At 51.0% G+C, this 22,964-nt stretch overlaps 1 protein-coding gene across 1 annotated transcript; it reads left to right on the forward strand.

Annotated features, from left to right (window-relative positions):
- Window positions 1–491: 491 nt before the first annotated feature.
- On the forward strand, window positions 492–16,962 carry ISM2 (isthmin 2). The gene is made up of 6 exons (XM_054400748.1): window positions 492–629; window positions 13,299–13,559; window positions 14,079–14,451; window positions 15,244–15,384; window positions 15,852–15,929; window positions 16,445–16,962. Exons 1-6 carry the CDS (start codon window positions 492–494, stop codon window positions 16,960–16,962), a joined length of 1,509 nt encoding a protein of 502 aa, XP_054256723.1.
- Window positions 16,963–22,964: the final 6,002 nt, after the last annotated feature.

Below are 22,964 nucleotides of genomic sequence, written 5' to 3' on the forward strand. Positions count from 1 at the left end.
GCCCGGCGTTGACTAAAGAGCCGCGGCAGCACCGGAGAGTGGCTCGGCCGGGGGAGGAGAAGAGGAAGATAAGAAATCAGATTGCCGAACGGGTTAGGCAGGGGGGTGGAGAGGCGAAACCCTCTTTCCCCCCTCACGCCCCCCCCCCCCCCCGCACACACTTGTAAAGCTTTTCAGAGTTATCCTTCAGCATCAGTGGCACCGGCAGCCGAGTCCGGGGGAGCAGCGACACCGAAACGTGCTCGGCAAACTGCAAGAGAGATCAGAGGGAGCGGAGCGGGCCGGGCCGGTGGACCCTGCCCCGGACCCTGCCCGCACCCGCGGGGAACTGCACTTCCCTTCTGCGATATTTTATATATTCTTCTTTTTTTAATTTTTCCCTTTGCTCCTTTCGCTCCCTCGAGGAAGGACGGGTTTTGCAGCACTGCGGGCGGGCGCGCTACCGGGCCGCCTGCCCTGGGCGTGCGAGGTGGGGCGAGAGGGAGGGAGAGATGCCTGTGATTAGAGGGAGAGTCCTGCTCATCCTCGGCTTCGTCTGCCTGACAACTTTCCTGGCTGCCGTGAGAGGACTGCCCGTGAGGAAAGAGCGCAGCAACAGCCCAAAGGAGAGAAGCTCTAAGCTGGCGGAGGTAAGGCAGCTTTTGGGGAGGGATGGAGAGCCGGGAAGGTGCTGGGGCGAGCCGTCCGTGGGCTGAGAAGAGCAGCCGGACACCTGGGCAGTCATCAGGATTCTCTTAGAGACGATCGTGCAGCTCGGAAGGGAACAGAACGCAACACGTGTCCCCGCGGCAGCAGCTGGGAGAAGGGGCGCTTGGTGCCTCCGCTACTGGGCTGTTCCTTCACTCGCTGAGGGGCAGAGCCCTGTCCCAGCTTCTGAGAATTCCGGGTAGCCTCAGGTCTTCGCATTTCACAGATGCTGCAGTAAAGGGGCTGGTTTAGGTGCTTTGAGATCGGGGTCGAATGCTGGGACCCAGTACCCGGGAAGATCCGCTGCCTCCAGGGGGCAACAGCCCTCGTAGGAGAGGGGAGGGCGGGCACGGCCCGACCTGCAGTAAAATTAGCAAGGTTGGTGGCTTGCCAGGAACTCCAAAACTCCGCTACTACAAAAATAAGACGTGGCGGATTTCAGCCACCATCTCTCCTTCACGCTGGGACGACACTGGGGCAAATTCCAGAGTGGTCATGTTCCGTCCTCAGCCCGGCAGCCAGCGCCCCGTCCAACATCCCCCGGACTGCTGGCCTGTGCCCGGTCCAGCGTTCCCCGGGCAGGACGCCCTGGGAGCCCTTACAGGCAGCGGAGGGAAGTCCCGGGGCTCTGCGTCTCGCTCTCCTGAGAGCCACGTCCTGGCACCGCTGGCTTCGGAGCACAGATTGTGGAAAGTGAAACTTAAGCAGGCAGTGAGGGATTGGTTAGACTGGGAGCCAGCTGATGAGACCTGATGGGGATGACAGGAAGGGAAGCGGGAAGAATCAAACTACCAGGAGGAGAAGGAGAAGAATTTGAACAAGATAGACAACTGGACGCTTAAAACAAGCTGTTTTCATCTTGAAACTGTTCACTGCAGAAAAGTAATTCAGGCAGCAGAGCTGTATTTTAAAATTATCTTTTGAAGAATGCTGCTGTTAAAAGTGGATTACAGGAATAAGTGGAAAAGGTGGCAATAGGAGGAGGTTATGCAGGACAGGGTAAGGGCAGCGCAGCCCTTGGTGATACATAGCAGTATGAGAAGGAGCAGATTTGATCTGCAGATCACATGGGCAGAGGAGATGCTGAATGATGGGCATATACCTTACCATTAGTTATTGCCAAAACATTGTGCTGATCTGTGGAGAAGTCACACTGGGAGCTCCTGGCAGATGTGCTAAACTTCATTGCAGCATGAAATCCAGGGAACAAGTGTGAAGAAGGAATCTGGTGCACAGAAAGCCTGGCCAGCAGACAAGAGAGAACATGGGCTGTATCCAGCCACGTACCACAATCTGAGCATGGTAATAGTTTTGTCTGGAGTGTGGACCCTGCAGATGCAAAGAAAACTGCTACGGACATTACGTGCTGCAGTGCTGGTAAAACCATGTTGATGCTGTACTTTGCTTGTGAAGCTTCAAGCGCTGACATAGGTAGTGATTCACCACCAGACAAATGCCAGGCAGAGTGTGCTCAGGCTCCAGATCCTGAGGGAATAGAGATTTATGGCTTGAAATCCAGGAAAGTACAGCAGCCCTGTGGCAGGGCACATAGGATAGGGACAAACTGCATATGAGGAAGCTATGCACGTTTTCACCATAGGATCCTGCAGTGTGATCTCAGGCTCCTTTTAATCTGATGCCTAAAATACATCAGGAAGTGGGGTGAGTTGCTGTCAGTCCGTTTTGTGAATGGTTGTGAATGGCAACGTTGTGTGACCAGCCAAAGATCACATACAGCACTTACACAGCACAGCCTCTGTCCCATTTGCTTCTCGCAGAAATAAAAACATACAAGAAGTTTGTAGGGAAAGGTTTGAGGGTGGAGGTGAGGAGCAAGGAAGAAGATGAAGAATGGATTCCACTGGGGATCTGTCAGTGATCCCATGCACGTGTCCCTTTGGGGACCTGGCTGCACAGTTCGCACAGCAGGGGGAAAGCAATAGGTATTGGTATGTGTCTTCTAGCTGCATTTTGGGAGGAAACCTTCTGTTTCTGGTGTATGTGGGGGAGAATTTGGAGTTTGAACTAAAGCTTGAAAACAAGCACAGCAGTATGGTGGTTGAGAAAAAAAAAATCCAGAGTGATTTTGGGTCATATGCACAGATGGTTCCTGTTGCAGTGCTGATAGGTCCTGTCTCTATGGCAGCAGGGCAGCCACAGCTGGAGTATTGCTTACACTATGGGTAATGCCCTACAGATGTGGGTAGAATGAAGGGGGCCTGGAGAAGAAAAATAGAAATGACAGAGCAGAGCAGATAGACAATCAAAGCCGTTAAACAATTACATAACTTGGACTTGGTTTAATTTAACATCTTTATTTAAAGCAAACATTTTTCCTTGGTTTAGAACTGAGTGGGATTTTTTATAATCTCTGCTGATGCTCAGAGCTGAACTTCTATACTTAAACAATTTGGAAAAATTAAAATCATTGAGGTTCTTAGTACGTTTTTTGAGTTAGAAGGTCTTGTAATTGCAGGAAGGATGGAGGGAGCAGATGCTTTGTCTTTGGGCAGTAGCTACATTGGTATGTCCCAAAGCCCTGTACCTCAATTAGAATCCATTACTTCCAACCATTGCCAAAGGAGCAAGCACTTGCATTTACATTTTCTCAGCAGTCATACTGCAGAAACAATTTGCTTGATTCCAGTATAAACAACAGATACAGTGAGAATATTGCTATTTCTTCAGTTTGTTTGTCTGGAAGTTGAAAAGGCTGAATACTTCCTTTCCAAACTATGAGTTAAAAGTAATGAAAGAAGGTACCTGCTCATTCAAAGAATTTTTGGTGTTGTTTGGGAACAACAGATGTTCCCAAGGCAGATGAGCTCCAAAGCAGCAGGCAGGTGTACAGCAGGGGTTTTAGAAGCACTTTTGCATTACAGCTGAATGCATTACAGTCTGATGTGGGCACAAATGTGACAGGTCCAAGCACCAATCCATGCTCTTTAGATTTGGGTAACTGAGTACTTGGAAAAGCTTATGTCCCTTGTGGAGACAAGGGACAGCTCATCACGTTACTTAATGTTTTGATTGTTTATGAAGTCAAGGGGGATTAAATGCAAAATATGTTTTGATAAACTCACTGGATTTCAGAATTTTGGCTTTAAGCATTATTAATAGATGTTCGGATTCTTTCTGATTGCTACCAGCAAGCAGAGAGTGAAGGAGCACCAAGGTGGTATGGAGTGGCTGTACTAGATAAAAAGCATTAAAGGGAAATACCAGCTGGGGATTCAACCATTCAAGGAGTCTGTCAGGAGACTGTAAGTTGGGGTAACCCTGTCATTTGGGAGCCCTAATGTAGCCTCGACACACTGCCTGGGGAAGCCACCGGCGGGATGGGCCGTCAGGAGCCTGGGAGCGGCTCCTGTGTGCGGAGGCACGGAGCCTCATATGCCTCCCCGAGATCTCGGTCTCCCTTGGCTCGCCTAGGGCTATCTGGTCGAGGAGAGGGTCTCGCTTTGCCCAGAGCTGTCTGGCCCTGCAGATCTCCAGCTTGTGTTGTCCCCGATGCCTGCCCTGCGTGGGGACATCTCGCCGCGCTGCAGCCCGCTCCGCAGGGCTCGGCTGGGTCGGTGCTGGCTGCTTGCACTGCCACTGCGTGCTGTGTCAGTAGCAGAGTCATTCTGTTTGCGGATGTGCTTTTTACCTTTTCATTTCTTCAGCAATTAAGCGCTCTTGTCCCTGGCTTTGTCCGTGGCAGAGGTCGGATTTGCGGGTACAAAACGTGCACTGAAGCATCCTTCCGTTCTGAAAGGGGCTCTTTGTGCACTGGGAGGTACTTCGCTCTTTGTAGCAAATTTCCTTTTGAGAAGTGCCAAATTATCTTAGTCAACACAGTTGAAAACCCTCCCACCCTGGGGCTGAGGCAGGAGCAGAAACAAAGGAGAGCCGGGTGTAGGGAAGCTGCCCGACATGGGGGCTTCTTCCCTTTTCACTGCATAAATAGGTCTGCTGCATTCCCATTGTCACAGTCAAAGGGGTTCCTGTAAAAGGCACATGTAAGGGGAAGAGATTAGGCATAAATCGCTCCACAAGGCATTGCCTGGCCCTCTCTCTGGGCTCTCAAAAGTGCCTGGCTCTTGCAGACCTCCTTAAAGACTGTTAGGCTGGGGTGTCCTCCTGCCTCCAACCCAGTCCCTCCAAGCCCAGCAAGGTGATAGTGGGAGTGTTCTGGGGATTGGTTCCTCTTTTCCTCTTGTCAGTGTCATAGGCCTAGGAAGTGCAAACCAGGGATCTTCTGTGTTCCACAGTATCAATAAATATTCTTCCACACAGAATAATCCCCAGAACAAGATACCCAGACACTTCCCACAGGGAAGCCTGAGGACAGTGTGAGCTGCAGTCATGACAGCAAGGTGGCCCATGCCATCCAGCTCCTCCAATGCTGTCAGCCAGAAGCTTGGGTTTTGTATAAAATGCTGTGAGCATCTTGGGGTCAGCTTGGATTCCCCTGCAGCTGGGATTACAACTCAGCTATTGAGCATCTGTGCCCATGCTGAGGATGGGTCCTGAGGTTACAGCTGAGGTCCCACTGGGAAGTGACTGGACAGAAAGAAAAGGGGTCAACTGGAGACTAAGATGCTGGGGAAGCAGGTGTCTCTGTTTCGATGTGCCCTAGCTTTCTTCTCCCTTTGGACTTGCCTCTGCAGTCCTTCAGGCCTCAGACTCCCATCTCTTGGGGGGAAAAAAAGTAATTATTTCTTGGTGAGGAACTTAGAATCTCAGAATCAACCAGGTTGGAAAAGACCTCAGAGATCATCAAGTTTACCTATTACCTAGTGCTTAGCACCTCATGACAACTAAACCATGGTTGTAAGTGCCACATCCAATCTTGAACACCTCCAGGGACAGAGACTCCACCACCTCCCTGGGCAGCCCATTCCAATGGCAAATTACTCTTTATGTGAAGAACTTTATCCTCACCTCGAGCCTAAACTTCCCCTGGTGCAGCTTGAGATTGTGTCCTCCTGTTCTGCCACTGGTTGCCTGGGAGAAGAGACCAACCCCCACTTGGCTACAACCTTCTTTAAGGTAGTTACAGAGAGCAATAAGGTCTCCCCTGAGTCTTCTCTTCTCCAGGCTAAACAACCCCAGCTCCCTCAACCTCTCCTCATAGGGATTGTGCTTGAAGTAGCAGGGACTATCCTGGAAAAGCTTGTGAACAAATGAGTTATGAACGACAGATTGGAGCTGGAGAGGAAGGTTTCCATACCCCAGATCCTTTCTCTACTCCATGCTGATGTACAGGAGTCACTAAATCGTGCCACTGGGCTGGGGAGGGGAGCTGAGCTCACTGGATCAGGGGCTGTTGGCTGTGAGTCGCTCCACTTTGTCCCTTCAGGAGACTGACATGCAGTGTCCTTATCTGGATCTCTTCCCATGCAGGGCATGGAGATTCCCCATGCCCAGCTCAAGTGCCCGTTTTGTCTGTTGTTAAGGGATCCCTGATGGATTTGCGTCTGCTTGGTCAGCTGCGTTTCCTGTCCTGCTGCCTGCATGGAGTGGGCAGCCTGTGTGCCTGGCACGGGACAAGGGTGCCCCCTGCACTCCTGTCTACCCTGTTTCCACCCCACACCGAAATCTCTTATAGTGTTCAGCAGGGATGGGGGGCAGGGGGAGGCTGGCATTGGTCTGATCCCTCCACTTTCTGCATTTCGTTTGCAGTTTTGCCTGGGCTGTTGCAGGGAGGGGAGCAGCAGCTGCAGCAGTCAGAGGGTTATGGTGTGCAAGCTAACAAATGTGGATCGTTAACTGGAACGAGTTAATGGTTACTGAAGCACAGGAGGTTCAGAGCTGGAACAAGTTACCAGCACCTAGTCCAAAGCATTAAGAGCTTATGCACATTACAGCTCAACTATGTTAACGGAAAACATGTGCCCTAGCAGGAGCGTTTTCCAAAGAGCACTGGAGGGTATGGATGTGTGTCTGTTAACCTCTCCAGGGGACCTCTCTGTGCAGCCTCTGCAGGGACCCTGCTTCCATACCCACAGCTGTGCCCCATCTGGGCAGCTCCAACCTGTCTGCAGCACAGGTCTCAAGGATATTTTTCTCCTTAGGTAAGGGTGCCTTGCTGCCAGCTGGGCTCCTTGCAGCAGGTGCCACCTGTTAAAGGTCAGCCCTTGGACCTATGCACTTAGGCAGAGTCTTCAGTGCAAGGACAACCCCAGCTGCTGTGCTGGGACATGTCAGTGGTGCTAATCAGGCGCTCCATGTCTTCCATTGCAAAACCTGCTAGTTTCATCTGTGTGGGAGGCAGGGCAGCTCCTCCTGCGGGGCAGGTGGGGAAGAGAAACTGGTCTGTGGTAGATATTCCTGAGATCCTTCTCCAAATATAACATGGAAGACCTGCCTCTATTCCTGGCTTTGCCACAGGATACCCAAGAGACTTGGCACAGGTAATTTTGCTTGTCTGCAAAATGAGGGTTTTACAGCATTTGATTTCACACTGAAGAGGGGAAAGAGATTTATGCTAGAGAAACACCTAACTGAAGCATAATGGCCAAGCTCCTACTTGTCCTTGTGGCTCACAGGTGACCTGAAGAGTGGGCCAAGGGTGCCGTGGGCAAGTTACTCATTAGTGTACCCATAGGAAAGCTGATTGCAAGAGGGGCTGGGCCACGCCGACAAGAACATGTGGTGAGGAGCACTAACAGCAGCATGATCAACTGACCATTTTTGATCTTGCACAAAGTCAGCTATGCCCTGTCCTGGCTCCTTGTGCTGCATGCTGCTGCTTCTCTCTGCTGTGCTGTCTCCTGCTTCAGGGCTGACTCTGCCTCAGGAACAGCCAAGTCAACAGCTCTGGAAAGAGTTTTGATACTAGTGTTGTTGCAGTCATGATACATGAAAATAAATGTGAGTTATGAAAATGAATGAGACATGAGGAAGTCTTTCCTGCCTCCTGCAGCTTCCTACTCAAGACAGTTGTGAGGAAGATAGTTAGAAAAGAGAGAGGTTCCATAGGCTCTAAAGTATTTTCATAACTGCATGAAGATTATAATCATGAGGGCATAATAATGATCCACACAGCCCACACTGTGCTTCTGCCTCCCACTGGCTCCTGTCATAAGCAGGATCTGCCCATGCAAGTGATAACCAAGTGCCTTGCCTGTTCCATGAGCATTCGCAGAGCTCTCCCAAAACCTAAAGGGAGATGGCTTTGTCTTTATTTTTTAAAAAATCCCCAACCCATCACTCAAGTGCAAGTTGATCCTGAGGCAGACCAGTGAGTAGAGCAGTTGGGAGATCATGGTCCTGCCCTTTACATGTGCCACAGCCCCTTTGTGGGCAGGAGTGTAACCCAAGGCAGAAGAAGAGGGAGGCAGCCGGAGGTGTCCACTGCCTTAAATTACCTCTGGCAGATCTTCCAGACCTCACCTGCCCAAACCCAGAGTGATGATGGCTCCTGCTAAACCACCTGCCTCTGAGTCTAAAGATGTTGTGTCTGGTTGTTGGGATTGTGGCTTGGAAGGGCTTACAGGCAGTAATGGGGACTGTGTGGCACCTTCTTCCTCATTTTCTTGTAAGTACCCATCCAGCTCTTGACACCTGTAGAAGCATGCTGCACTTTGGCACTCTGGGAATTTTGTTAAGCAGGTGATGAACTGATGGGTAGCAGAGATCACTCGCCTGATGTGCATCCAGTGGATTTTCCATCTGGGTGAAAGACAGGTTGTGTGCTGGTCAATGGGTTATGAGCCACAAAAATGAAATTAGAGCCCTCAGGAGGCTAAAGTGATCTCAGCCTGCTGGGCTAAAAAAATCCTTTCTTTAAGCAGTGTTTGTGGTGGGGTCATGAAGAAGAGAGCATGCCCAGCACTAGGGCATGGATGAAGTGTGCATAACTAGATGATCCTTGAGGTCCCTACCAACCCTAACAATTTTATGATTCTATATTTCTTGTAGTTTTTTTTTTTTGTTTTGTTTTGTTTTTTAAAAGCTTTCTCTGTATCTTTGTAGCTCATTTAGGTGAATATAGAAGGCAAAGTTTTATGGTAATAAATAGATTTTTTTTAAGTTCTGATTTCTATCTTGTACTTGACTGATTCATAAGTGGGCAAGTTTGCCACAGACTGTGGGATAGATTTGAAAATAATGTTGGAGAGAGCTTGGGGGAAGGAGTCAGAAGACACTTGTGTGGACTCAGCTTTATTCAGGAAAACATCAATAGTTCTTCTCGTGGAGTCTTCTTTCAGTACAACATGGTAAAACTGTTCAAAGGAAATTTAAGACAAGCAGTAATGAATAAGCAACACCCCCCACCCCATTCCTTATATTACAGCCCAGTGCAGTGTCGGTGTTTAATGAATACATCCTTGTTTCACTGCAGTGTTAACAAGCCCAAGGCACAGCCTGGACAGTGCCTCTGATCTGACTCCCATATGCACAGGTTTCTTTGGTTCAAGATGAACGAGTTCATGTGCTTGCTAATTGGCTCAGGATAGGTGTGGGTAGAAACTGCGTCCTTTGAGCTTGTCCTATGCTGGGGCCTCACTTGCTCCAAGCTGCTGATGTACAGGCACTGCAGGCTCCAGCAGTGCTTCCCTCTGTGGTGAGTGTACTTGGCTTGGATGTAGCCCTGTGATGAAGAGCAGCTCTGCTCAGCAGTGTATGTAGTTACAAAGAGCCCTGCTGGTGGGCTCACTGGCAACTTGCTGGGCCTGTGGGGATGCGGAGGAATGTGCTGGAGGGAAAAAAAGTACCTGTGGTTGTGGTATTAACATAGTGGTGTCCCTGGTTGCCAAAGGGCAGTACAGTACAGAGACTAGTCTTGTTGATGTTTTCAGGTTTTAACCTGCTGTAGGATCTGAGATGTCATATCTGTAATCACTTTTAAGAGCTGCAGCGTGTGAATACTGGTTGTTTTGCTTTCTTAACCTAGGATTTAGTTCAGTCTTTAGAGAAGTTTATAGCAAAATCACAGATTTTTAAGATCAGAGGAAAACAGTAGATCCTTGAATTTCTTTCCTAGCACAGATGCAGTGCATATGTGTTGAGCCCAGTGACATGGATCTGACTGTCTCCACTTCCCTTGTTAGCTTGTTCCTGTGGTTAATCACCTACAGTGTTTAAAGCACGATCTTTATTCCTCAGTTGAATTTATCTGGCTTGGACTCAGGCACATTGTTTCCTATTATGTGTTTCTGTTCTGGATTAGAAAGTCTCTGGTGCCTGGTGGATTATTGCCTTAAAGAACTGGGAAATCAAGTAATTCCTTTCTCTTTTTAACATGACAAACAAATTGAATTATATGTCTTTCAGTGGTAACGTTTTTCCATCCCTTGAAATGATTTTGTGGTTGCTCTCTTCTCCATGTTCAGATTTCCAAGCAATTTTAATAGAGGTATATGGACTAGAAAAGGGAAAATACCGACTTTGATTTTCTGCAGAAATGATGTGTGGCCTTTCCCCACACTTTCTCCGCATGCTCTGTTGTCTGTGTTACATACAAAGTAGGCACGACACCGGGGTGAATTGCTGATAAGTTCCTTCCCCTTCCTAACACTGTTGCTGAGCTTGTGCCCCAAGGTGTTTTGGTGGTCAGTGCTACATGTGGGATAGTCCAGACTATGTGGGAAGGGCTCCTGGGCTGGCAGAAAGGAGGGTGTGATCTTGCTTATAGCCTGTGGTCTAAACATGGTCTTTCTTGAGTGCTATCCCAGAGTTTCTCTTGGGTTCCTACCCTGGAAAACCTTATTCCTGGCCAGACAGGATATCCCAAGTATATGCAGGAGACACTGAGGCAATTCCTCCTTTGGCTTTTTCCTTTACTTGGTGCTGACTGGTCACAGAAGGCTGGAGCTCGACCATGAGATACTGGTGGCTTTCCAGTACTGCACTCTCTGCTTCTGAATTGTGGAGGCAAGTGTCCTTCCACAGCGGCAGAAGGAGAAGGGAGCTGCTAATGACCAGCTCTGCAATGGTTTGCAGCCTTTCCCCTGCACTCCATGGAGAGGAGAGGAGGGGAGTGGAGTGGAGTTCTCACTCAGGTCAGGCCAGCTCTTCCCTTAGCTAATGCACTGCAGTGGGTTAGCTCCAGGCTTTACTGCTTTATCCATCTGTTGCCTAGGAAGGGAAGAAGAGAAGGTAGGTGTCACACAGGAGTGTGACCCTTGAAGGCAGCAGCCCTGTGGTGAGAGGGAGAAGACACATCTACCCATCAGGATCATAGTGCCATGGACGTGCTGACCCAGAGAGAGCACTAGCTATCACAGGACCTTGCTAAAACCCATGGCTTGATCAGCAGGGGCCAGGCATTGAGCAGGACCTTGCTCAGGAGGGACATCTCTTGATACAGGGACAAATTGTAACCAAACGAAGCCTCAGAGTGATGCAGATGTGAGAAGGGTTGGGTGGTACGGTGCAGTGACTGTTGCTGAAAGACTCTAGGCTATGCAGCATGGACACCCCCACAGACTTCTCTTTGCCTCGGGAGGATTAGGGAGTAAATGGAACTCTGTTCACCCTACAACACTCATAGCCAGTCCCCTTGGGGCAGTTTTGTATTTTCCCAGTGGGAGCAGTACTCTGAATTTCTTGAGCTTGTTTGGGCATAAAATCTGAATTAGGCACTGGGTGTAAGCTTAGAGACTTGGAGCCTGTTCCTGGCTTGCTTGTTCTGATGTCCTTGGGTAGGCTTGGATCTTGTTGCTAGAGACCTCTCTTTCCATGTGTATTAAATTTAGGTTGTCTGTGAAATGAGCTTACCAAGCCTCGCAGGGCTGTTGGCAGCACCTTGTGAAGGGGTTCTGTTGGATACACACAGCTGGCAGCAAACCCAACACCAGCAGGCAATGTCATGTGGCCAGCACCAGAATACAGCCAGGTTTGCCTGCTCGGCCCCCCTTGTGGTTTCTGCTCCACCTGGGCTCCTCCTTGCTCTCTACCAGGGTGTCCCTGGGCATAAGATGAGATCTGGCAGGGGGCTGAGGCACTGGGAGCCAGGCTGGGGCACAGCCAGACATTCTTCCCATGGGCCCTTCACAAAACTGTTGTGGTTTTGGTTGGGGGTAAAGGGAGCTAGGAGAGAAAGGTGCAGGCAGAGAGGTCTGTCTGTGCCTACATTTGCTGCCAGGTCTCTGGCCAGGGACAGGGGTGAGCCTCAAATCCTCTCACCAGGCAGCACAGGCTCCCTCCTCCCCACAGCTATCTCTTCTCCGGCCCCATCTGGTGAAGTCTGTCACCAGCCCTTCCCTGTGTGCAGCCCGCTCTGGGCAGCAGCCAAGGGACCAGCAGTGTCCCTGCTGCTCTTTTCCCTCCCCCGGGGACCGGAGAGGGGGGTCGCGAGCTTTGATGTGCGGGCACAGAGCTGGGGACAGGCTGTGTGAGCTCATGAGAGCCTGGCCAGGCTCCAGCTGCCTTTGAAGTGCTCCAGTGATCAGGATGAAAGGGAGGGGAGTCCTTCCCCGAACCATCTGGCTCTAATTGCAGGTAGAAATGCCTCTCGCGTCCCCTGTGGAGATGGGGCATGCCGCTCCCTTCGTTAATCCCGCGGCTGGGCTGGCGCAAGGGCGAGAGCTTGGGAACAAAAGGGGGTTTCTGCTGGGCAGCCGAGAAGAGGCAGCCGCTGGCAGAGATACCGGGGCTCTGGGCACCTCCGCTCCCAGCCTCCAGCTGCGGGGCCCTGCAGACCTTCCCGGGGGCGTCCGGTGCTGCGGGGGCGCTCTGCCAGTTGTTCCATCTCTGGTTTCTCGGGCGCACTGGAGCCTGCTGGTCCTTGGACTCCCGCTCTTGCATGCCAGCGTGCGCCGAGGACGAGGACAAGGAACATGGGAATTCAGCACAAGCACGGCCCGTCGGCAGGGTTTGTTGGCTGCCCCCCATGTCCTCAGCCAGCCGCCACTGCCACCCTGGCTCCCTGCCCGCTCCCCCCGCACCTCCTGGGCAGGGCTGGCTGCCAAGGCTGCGTGCCAGCACAGCGGCAGCAGCAGTTAGAGCCATTGGCAGCACTGGCAAGTAAGTAGTGTTGTCCTGTTCATCTGGCATCTTCCTTTCCTAAGGAGGTGAAGGTAGCTGGTTTATATCAACCAGCAGTTTCTTTCCCTCTTTGTGGTACCCTTTGGGCAGCATCTGAAATCTCAGTTAAACTCCAGTTGCCTGAAGTCATCTGTCTATTACCAGCACCACAGAACAATACATTCAGGCGAGTTTTTCCCCCTCATTGTAAAGTCTGTGTTATAGACTTGTTATATAAATACAGAAAATTATTAAACATGAGCTCTGGTAACTGTGACCAGAAACAGCCCTTCCCATTGCCCATCTCCAGGGACTAAGCAGTGGCCACAAAGGGAGGGTGAGAAGTATGAAGCCTGGTGAGATGGGCAGTGGGACAGCAGAGAGGTGCAGAGAGGGTGGTCACAGGATGGAAAGCACCAGCCTGAGTAGTCTTGTAGGTTGTTCAGATGCAGTGGGGCTAAGACCTGGAATAGCACAGACTACTGGATATTAACCTGATTAAATACCATGTTAATTACTACCCTGATGCTGCAGTAAGGTGGGGTGGAGGAACTGCTTGGTGCAGGAGACCAGATCCCACTTTGCTGGGCAGTGGTTTGCTCCCTGCACAGCCACCTTCAAGGAGGTGTCCTCACTGCCTCTTCCTTTTCCAGGTCTCTGCCTCATCCAACCCCCATTTGGCAGGGGACGAGGAGCTGCCACCACCAGGCAAGGCACGGGGGCTGAGGCGGAGCGGGCAGGCTGGCCTGCGGCGGCACAGGCGCCGGGGGGTGGCTCAGCAGGTAGCCAGGAGCCCAGCACTGCCCCATCCTGACAACACCAACCAGGAGCAGAACCTACCCTTCGTGCTGGACCTGCAGAGTTTGACGGGGCTGACCAATGTGGACCTGAGCGCCCAGAATCCCAACATCCAGGTAGGGATCAGGTCTGGGCAGCCTGCAGAGGCATGTGGGTGAGTGCCATATGTGCTCCCCAGCCTCATTTGGTTCCCTAGGAGGAAAGATCTCATGCGTGGTCTACCTGTAGGCACTGACATCTGTCTTCTTGATAGCTATCTGATGCAAACAGCTGGCAAAGACAAGCTCCATGGCAGGGGAATTTGCTCACTGCCTTTTCTCTGTACCTTACCCTCTCCACCCCACCCCCTGCTCCTCTCTGTAGAGCTGCAGAGCAGGAGCAAATGCTTCTACAGGGGTCACCTGTCAATTTCTGAGGGTGGTGTTGGTCCCTGTGCGTGACCACCAGCGTCCCTGCACCTCCCACTCTGCCTCTGTTCAGTCCTTCCAGATGAAATGAGTCCTCCTGTACCCATCACATGGTCCTGTAGCCCAAAGCATCTCTGGCATCTCAGGTTGGGAACTAGTGCATGGGCTGGTAGGTCTGTTCCAGGGCTATGCCCCAGCTCATTGCCCTACCTCTTATCTGGCCTCCAGGTGACCATCGAAGTGGTGGATGATCCTCAGGCCGAGATGGAGATGGACTTGTTGAAGGAGACAAGCAATGACTGGTCCCTGATGTCCTCTGAGTGGTTGTCCCACAAAGACCTCTTCTGGCCCCTCTTCTGGGAATACACTGACCACAGTGAGAAGGAGGAGGAGGAGGATGAGGAAGAGGAGGAAGAGGATGAGAAGCTGGATGTCGGGGACAGGGAGGAGGAAGAAGAGGATGAGGAGGAAGAGGAGGAAGAGGAAGATTACACAGCAGAGTATGAGGAGGAGGAGTCCATGCTCAGCGGAGTGGGAGGTGACTGGGACCAGCAGTGGCCTGGGCAGAAGAACTGGATCTTTAAAGAGAAATATAATTATGGTGAGTCCCCTTGGGCGAGCGTAGCTGCCCTGCAGGCTGCCCTCTGCTGCTCTGCCACAGCCGCAGCCCTGCACCAGGGGGCACAGCACAGTGGTGTTCATTTCCTACTTAAAAATTAAGCAAGCATGCTGAAGAGCAAAGCCAGCACTCATGCAGGGATGCCTGCAGGCAGACACACCCCAGCATCCCAGCAGGAGTTGTCCTTGCATACAATCAGACAGGAGTGTAGACTCCTCCAAAGGCAGGCTCAGATGAGAAATGCAAGGTAAATGTTTAATGGCAAATGTTGTCATCAACTCAGATCCCCATGGTGACACCAGCATCAGAAGCCTTTGCCACAGACCTGAGCAGTCTGCCAGGAGGGGAGCTGCAGAGGGTTTGATGGCAGGTGCCAGTGGACAGACAGGCTAAGGCATCACTACAGCTCCTTCCTACAGCTTCTCAACCACAAGCCCAAAACCAGTCAAACTTTGCTAACATGATGCTTCAGCATGGGGGCCAGTGCATCAAGCAGGGCCAGTGAGGATGGGGGTGAGCAGCAATGCCTGTCTGAGTCGGTGCAACCTTCAACAAAGTTGTGAGAACGAGAGCCTTTGCTCAGGGGCTGCTTTTCTGGGGTTGCCAGCAAGGGCAGAGTTGTCCCTTGGCATCACATGGTTGGTCACCTCCATGTACCCTAGGCCCTGTGTCCCTGTAAATGACATCCCAGGGACAGGACAGAGCTAGAGGGAGGTTCCAGGGAGCTGCTGAGGCTTTGCTGTGGTCCACCACTCTCTGTCCTGCCATGCACAGACTATGAAGATGAGGAGGAGTGGAGCCTGTGGTCCCCTTGCAGCACCACTTGTGGCAGCGGCAACCAGAAGAGGACTCGGTCCTGTGGCTATGCCTGCACAGCAACAGAGTCAAGGACCTGTGACCTTCCTCACTGCCCTGGTAAGCCTTCATCCATACCAGTGCTTGGGCACTGTCTGACCTTGATGTGGGCTGGTCTCCCACCACTATGGGCTGAGTATAACTCATGCTTCAAAAACTAGTTATGTGATCTGTGATAATGACCAATGGGTCTTCATGATCCCCAAGCAGCTATATGGTGCCCAAGGGTGGCAGAGCTGGTGCTCTGCTTACTGTGTGACTCCTCATGTCTTTCTCACATTGGGAGCTTGGAATCCTCTCCTGAGACATACTGAGAGCTAGCTCCATCCACTGGGATTTGCATAAACACAGTCTTGGGGCTGTCTGTCCTGCTGCTGGCCCTTCCTTCCAGGCACAGGTTTGTCACCAAAGTAGCTGGAGAGGGGGTGTAAAAACGGATAGTGTCTGGAGCACTTATGGAGGAAAAAAAGCACTACTGCAGCTTGGCTCTTTGTTGTTTTGTTTTTTTTTTTTTTTCCTGTTTCAAGGAGCAGAAGGGGAAATGGTCTTCCCCACAGAAGAGGCGCCTTTCAAAAGTGACAACACCACAGAGATCTTCAACTCAGGTCAGCATCTACGTCTGCCTTGTTCTGGGTACTTCAGTGCCAGGCTCTTCTGGGCATGTTAGCTGGCTGGCAGGGAGGGCTCAGCTAAGGTCTTCTACATCAGCTGTCCAGATCTAAGTCACCCAAACATGCAGGCTTTTGCAGTCATGCTGGGAAACCGAGTTCCTCCCACAGCCCTGGTACAACACAATCCCACTTTATGGTGCAGTGGCTGAGGCCAGCCTGCTGCAAGCCCTCTCCCAAGAGGTAATGCTGCCAGCCTGGCCCCTGCAGCAATGGGTGCCCCAGGCAGGGCCCCTGTGAGGGCCAACTCTGCCTCAGCGTGAAACCTCTTCCCTCTGTCATTGCCTTGGTGATGGAGCCTGGGCCCAGCTTGTCCCACAAGGCTGGCTGATCCCACTTGGCAGCTGCAGGCCCTGCTGGTGGTGCTGGTGAGACCACAAGCAAATAGCAGCTGGGTAAAGTGGGGTGCAGGGCTGCACGTACCCTCACCTTTTTGATGCCCTCCCCCACAGAGGTGGACAGTTGTGAGAAGTGGCTGAACTGCAAGAGCGACTTCCTCACCAAGTACCTGAGCAAGGTGCTGACAGATCTGCCCAGCTGCCCCTGCTCCTACCCGCTGGAGGCCGTCTACAGCGCCGTCAACCTGCAGGACGAGCAGCAGGGCAAGAGCTTCCGATGGCGGGACGCCAGCGGCCCCAAGGAGCGCCTGGACATCTACAAGCCGACGGCACGCTTCTGCCTGCGCTCCATGCTGTCCCTCGACAGCACCACGCTGGCTGCCCAGCACTGCTGCTACGACGAGCACACGCGCCTCATCACCCGTGGCAAGGGCGCCGGCGTCCCCAACCTCATCAGCACCGAGTTCTCCCCGGAGCTGCACTACAAGGTGGACATGCTGCCCTGGATCCTCTGCAAGGGCGACTGGAGCCGCTACCACGCCATCCGGCCCCCCAACAACGGGCGGCGGTGTGCCGACAACCCTGCCGAGGAGGAGTACCTCTCCCAGCTGCAAGAGGCCAAGGAGTACTAGCCGAAGCCACGCTCACGGGAGGCAGGGCCGCTGCTGGCCCCTAACCTGGCCCAGCCTGGCAAAACCCTGGCCCTGCTTATGGGCTCCTTGCTGGCACTGGGCAGAGTGGGGAGGAGGAGGTGCTGTCCATCTCATCTCCTCAAAGGGGTGCCTCGGCCCCCCTTGGATTTCAGAAGGGGCCAAAGGTTATTGCAGTGCGATCCCTGCTGCACCACCCAGGGAGGTCTCACACCCCGGAGTGCCTGCTGGCATGCAAGGAGCCACAGGGGATGGGAGACATAAAGTGAATGGGGGGCCGCTCCCATCTGCTTTTATTCTCTATGATACATCAGTGCAAGCTAAAAGATGAAGTTCTGCAGGGTGAAACGACCTTAGATCCTGCTGGCTTCACGTTACATCGGAAGAACTGGCCTGCTGCAGGCAGAGCTGCCTGCTCTTGCCTGTACACCTGCTCTGGTGTACATGCTGATCTGCTTCTGAAACTGGGGCTGGGTTCTCCTCAGGAAGGGCAGGGCTGTCCCACTCATGCATACAGAACACGGCTTTCCCTCTCCTTGAGTTCTTGCATGCTCAGTTGGGAAGGAGCAGGGAGAGGTTTATCAGGGTTTTGTGGTCCAGGAATTATGTGAGGCAGGAGGAGCCTGGCCACCTGGGCTCCTTTGGCAAGACTCTCTTGTCACGACAGTTTTGGCTGTGACAGGGAACACTAGACGTCAGAGCTAGACACTGGTGAGCCTCGGAGTTGGTCAGCTCAGGTTAGCACCACCTGTGGGCATTTCAGCCTCCACCTCAGTGCTTGGGGTGGCAGCACCCATGCAAGTCCCACCACCAGCCTGTCTCCACACCTGCTCCCCAGCAGCCCCGCAATGGGTTTCAGTGCTTGGGAGCACCCTTGATGCAGCCTGGCACAAAGTCCTGTGTTTCTCACCCATAGCCCTGCTGGGGACAGGAGGCAGCTCGGCCACTACTTGTGCCATTGCTGGAGGAGCAAAAAGCACTGAGCCAAGTTCCCCATGGAGATGGGAGCAAGTCAGGGACTGCTGGGAGTGCCTAGCATTGCCCCTCCCTGGTCTGCTGCTGGCCTTGGGCAGCAGAGCGAGGCAGCTCTGTGAAAGTAAGTCATGAGCAGACTTTGTGTTCCTCAGGCAAGCAAGTGTGGCTCCAGGGAAGGAAGATATACACATGCTAATAATGTCAATACCTGGTGTCTGCAGATCGTGGATCATCATGCTCTTTGTTGGCACTTTGGTCTTGCCTGGGTTTTATTTAGCTTTTCACAGGTCCGTGGCAGCATATTTTGGGATCTCCCAAGTTTCCTGTAGAGAAAGCACCTTCATCCCTGGACAGTCAGTTGTTGAACCTGGGAGAAATTGTTCATAGCTATTTAACAAATGCTATTCATCAGAGGAAATAAAAAGAGCAAGTCAAGCACACATGAAAAAGAATGGAGTTATTTCTAGACTAGGGGTTTAACCCAAGGCAGTTGTCTACTCTCTGTTTTAATGCAAAAGACATCTGTCTGAATGCAGAGGTCCTTGGTTGACTATCCTGAGCTAGGTTTGTCCTTCTTTCAGGAGCTTTCTGCAGGGCCAGTGAATATCCACAGTCTGATAGCACTCTGGGGACCTTTCTGGGAGTGTTTTATGTATGTTGAGTGTATGTGGATCCTTTTGCCCTGGTTACCGATAGAATATTACATCCTTGGTCATCAGTACCTAAAACTTCATTGTTCTTAAAACAAAAGTATTAATGAAGTTATCACTGAATTATTCTTATTTAAATACTGTTCTACACATATTCCCAAGGCTCCAGTTATGAGTGCTGTCAAAACATTGGCAGACACCATCCATTTCCCAACAGTTGTGCCATGGTCAGTGTTATGTAAAGGGTAAGAAGGAAAACGTAACCAAATAAGCATGGATGGAAACCCAGACCCTAGAAAATGTTCATGGCTTGTTTTCATTTGCTCACTAGCAAAGAGTGACTAGTAAATACTGGTAAAGAGGTAGGTCATAAAGAGGTAGTCAAGAGGGGGTGGTAGTGATCTGGTGGCTTGGTTCTGGGAGTCTAGGACATGTACTGGGAAGCTCAGCAACAAACATGGAGGTGTTTGTATAGGAAGCAGGTCAGGGAAGGATGAGCTACTTACCTTCTGTCATTCATCAGAGTATCTTCACATTTCCTCTCCCATAGCATACATCATGGCTGCCGTTAGCATCAGCAGAGTCTCAGAAGAGCTTATTTACCATCAATGCACAGACTTTAAAACATCTTCCTTTAAGTGTGCCTAGTGCCTCAGTGTTGAACCCACACAAGGAAGCAGGACCTCTGCAAGCAGCCTTTCTTGAAGGAAACTTTGGATAGCTCAGCCAATTTATTTGTTAGACTGGCTGCTCTCAGAGCAAGTGCTACTTCAATGAGGACTGCATCTTCCTCCTTTTTATACTGGACATGCCAACCTGTCTAATCCCCCCAAAAAAGAAGCTATAATTGCTGTAATAAATGGGATTCCCACCCAGGGGAAAAGAGAAACATTTCTTGCTTTGAGTTCCCTCTCAAAAGAGCTGGTTGAAAGCTGAGTGGCAGTTCTGCCTTGCTGCCTCTGTATGCCTCCAGGCATGAACTGGAGCATGAGAAACACGAAGCAGTGTTGTTCCTCACACAAGCACCTTATATACTGGGAGGTTTTGCAGGGCACCATGAGAAAAGTAGACATTAAGGAAGCATTTATTTTTATATCCCATCAAAGATTCTGTCCAGCTCAATGTTATTTAAGTGATAAATCTAAGCTTCCTCTCCTTAAGTTGACTGTGGTTTTTATATATAATATATAAAATGTGGTTTTTTCCTACAAAATTTCATAGAGAAGAATCCTTTATTCTGATGCTGCAATAAAGCACTTTATATATATATATATGTGTGTTACTGATGTCATTCAGGTGGGACTGAAGCATTATGTTGCTTTTTGTTTTGGTTGATGACACTACATTAAATGCTACATGTCTTGGGTCTCCAGCCCCAACTGTGCTGCAAAGACTCTGGTTGCTTTGCTTCCTTCCCTTAGCATTTGCATTAAATGGTGTTTGACTGCAAGAACTCCAGCTAACAGAGCCTATCTGCGACCCACAGCCATGGGATATGTGAAGTTCTGCTCATGGAGAAGGAAGCCTCCTTCCTCAGGGTCAGTGCTGGCTGAGAAGCAAATGCATTGCCTGTACCTCAGCCCTTACCCTAGGTTCTATGCCATGCTCAGCCTGGCCAAAGCTGGATGCCAACCAGCCTTACACAAGCACACTTCTTTAAGCAGGTGTTGAGCATGGGAGTGGGTGAAAAAAAAAATCCCAGCATCATCCCAGCTGTAAAACTAGTTTGACAAACCACCTCCAGATCCAACTGCTAATGATAGCAGGGGGATTTGTGAAGCTTTCCAGGGATCACAACTTTTTGTTGTCATTAATTAGGCACATAAATCATGACCACTTCCAAGCTCTTTTTATTTCCAGATGTTTTCCCTTCTTCTGTTTCTCCTTTTGCTTTGTGCTGGCTGCACATCTGTCAAGGGTTATCTGTTACTCCAGCATGGGGCTCTGCTCCACAGCTGCCTGATGCCATTACTGACCCCTGCCTGAGATTAGCAGGTGGCTCCTCTCAGTGAAGAATGGTTCCTATTGATCTTCAATATCAAAAACATTGTTGCATGGAACCTAAACCAGAGACAACAGGCTGAGCTGCACTTTGCAGGGAGAGCAGCACAGGGAAGATCACTCTTTCTCTGGATAGACAGTTGTATGTAATATGCCTAACATGCCTTTATCCTCTGCAGCAAGGTCCTCACTGTGCTTTATGCTGATGTCTGCTCTGAAACTCCTGGGCTATAGAAATCCCACAGCCAAAAGATAGAAGCAGGAAGAATTGCTGCCCTAATTCTGCTAGTGCTCAAGACCTGGAGGTGTCACCTGAAACCATGGAGTAAGCCTGCCTCATCTTTGCCTACTGCTTTGAATGGCAGGACTTCTTGACCAGCCAAATTGTCAAAGTTTGCCAGCCTGGACTGGAGCTTTGCATGGCTCAGCTGGCATCCAACTTGCAGCTGAGTTAATATGTACACAGAAGGAGCAGTGTCCAGGTGTTGCTAGGCACAGCAGTCAGCATACTCCTGTTGCTGCTGACCTCCAGTCTTGGCCCCAGATGAGTCAGGAGCAAGCTATGCAAAGACTTCGCAGCAGATGACACCTTTAAGGCATGAGTGCATGGTCAGCTGCCTGGCAGGCAGTGAGTGCAGCCCATCACTCAGGGATGAAGATGAGACGTCATAGAAACATGTTTACAGCAACAGAAATTCCATTAGCTATCTGCTTTTTTTTCCAGGGCTCCTGCTCCAAGAATCTGCTTCTTGGAAAGCACTCAAAAATCCCAACTGGTCCCAAAAAGAGCTGCTTTGGGAAGAGAAGACAGAGACTGACAATACCAGAAGAGTTTGGCCAAAGCCTATGGAGCAGACCTAACTGCAAGGCCTGGCCTTATCCTAGGAAAGAACAGTATGTGGTTGTAATGATCTGTGGACCTTGGGTTAAAACTGAGGCTCTGAAGAGGAAAAAAAGAACCTTCCAAGCACTCCCATTTTTGGGTCTGTAAAGGGACTCATCCCACTGCGTGGCCACACTAGCCCTCTGGACTGGGTGTGCTGGTGACACAGCATGGCACACTGCTGCCAACTTCTAGAGAGAAGAGTAGAAAAAAGCTTTAAACCACTCTAGCTGCAGTTCTCCAGCAGCAGTCCTGCTGACCACAGTGTGAACACTGGGCAAACAGGAGTTTGTGGCAAGACCTGGTCTCCTGGGTTTTGCCTTCATGCCAAGTGCAGAAAATCATCCCCAGTGGGTCCCCAGCACCCAGCAGAGCCCCTCCACTGCTCCACTTTTCACTGAGAGGTTCCAGCAACTCAACATCTTTCTTAAACTGAGTGATTGGCCATTGGAATGGGTTGCCCAGGGAGGTGGTGGAGTCACTGTCCCTGGAAGTGTTTAAAGTAAGACTGGATGAGGCACTTAGTGCCATGGTTTAGTTGATTAGATGGTGTTGGGTCATAAGTTGGACTTGATGATCTCGAAGGCCTTTTCCAACCTGGTTAATTCTGTGATTGATTCTGTGATTCTGTGACACTATGCAGGGGCATGCTGAAATCATGCCTGGGTAGCCCTGCCTAACGTGTCCAAGTGGCAGGATTTACTCCCTCCATCTGCACAGAGAAGAGACCCAAATGTTTGCAGTCAGGAAAGGAATGTCTTCTTCCCTGCCACGCAGCAGCCAGCTGCCCCTCAGAAATGCCTGAGAGGAGCCCAGCTGGCGGGGCTCAGCCTCTGCTTTGTTCCAGGGCCTTGCAAGCATGTCAGCTATTCTTCTGTCACTGCATGGGAGTCCAGCAGTAGGGATCACAGCCCTGCACAGCTTGATTGTCACACAGGGGCCAGGGGATGCTGCAAAGCCATGCACCAGCCAGTGTCCCCCACCACACCAGGTCCTGACAGCCCTGACCCTACCCAGGCTTGGGTGTGCTGAGCAGTCACTGGCAAAGTGGCTGTGAAGTTTCTGAAGAGCCAGAAGAAAGTGTCCCCCCTGCCAGGCATCTCAGCCTTTGCACACAGAGATGTACCACAGACAAACAGATTTAGACAAGAGCCTTGAGAAACTACACAGCCCCACCGTGGGGCACATGGACAAATTGTATCTCACTGATGGGTCCCACTCCCTCCTGGGCTTCAAACCCAGTGAGCTAGATGCCACAGTAACCCTCAGCTTTACTGTGCTTCAGAGAGAAATATTTTCCTAGCAGCCTTCCTGCTTTAAGACCACTGCATCTAATCTGCAGTGGCCACAGAGAGCATATTATTGCCTTACTTGCTTTTACCTCTCATCTATTTCAGGGTTTTATCATGGTGCTCCCTATTTCCCTCCTTCTCTGCCCTCTTCTCTAGACTTAATGCAGGCTTTCCTTAGAGGCA

Source organism: Indicator indicator, chromosome 4 (genome assembly GCF_027791375.1).
Source record: "Indicator indicator isolate 239-I01 chromosome 4, UM_Iind_1.1, whole genome shotgun sequence".
In the NCBI taxonomy this organism is placed as follows: Eukaryota; Metazoa; Chordata; class Aves; order Piciformes; family Indicatoridae; genus Indicator; species Indicator indicator.

Bases quoted from the DNA above. Each gene is read 5' to 3' on its own strand.
- ISM2 (XM_054400748.1), top strand. From the start codon at position 492: ATGCCTGTGATTAGAGGGAGAGTCCTGCTCATCCTCGGCTTCGTCTGC. The intron at 630-13,298 runs GTAAGGCAGCTT...TTCCTTTTCCAG, and splicing joins GAAGCTCTAAGCTGGCGGAG to GTCTCTGCCTCATCCAACCC. The intron at 13,560-14,078 runs GTAGGGATCAGG...TCTGGCCTCCAG, and splicing joins CCCAGAATCCCAACATCCAG to GTGACCATCGAAGTGGTGGA.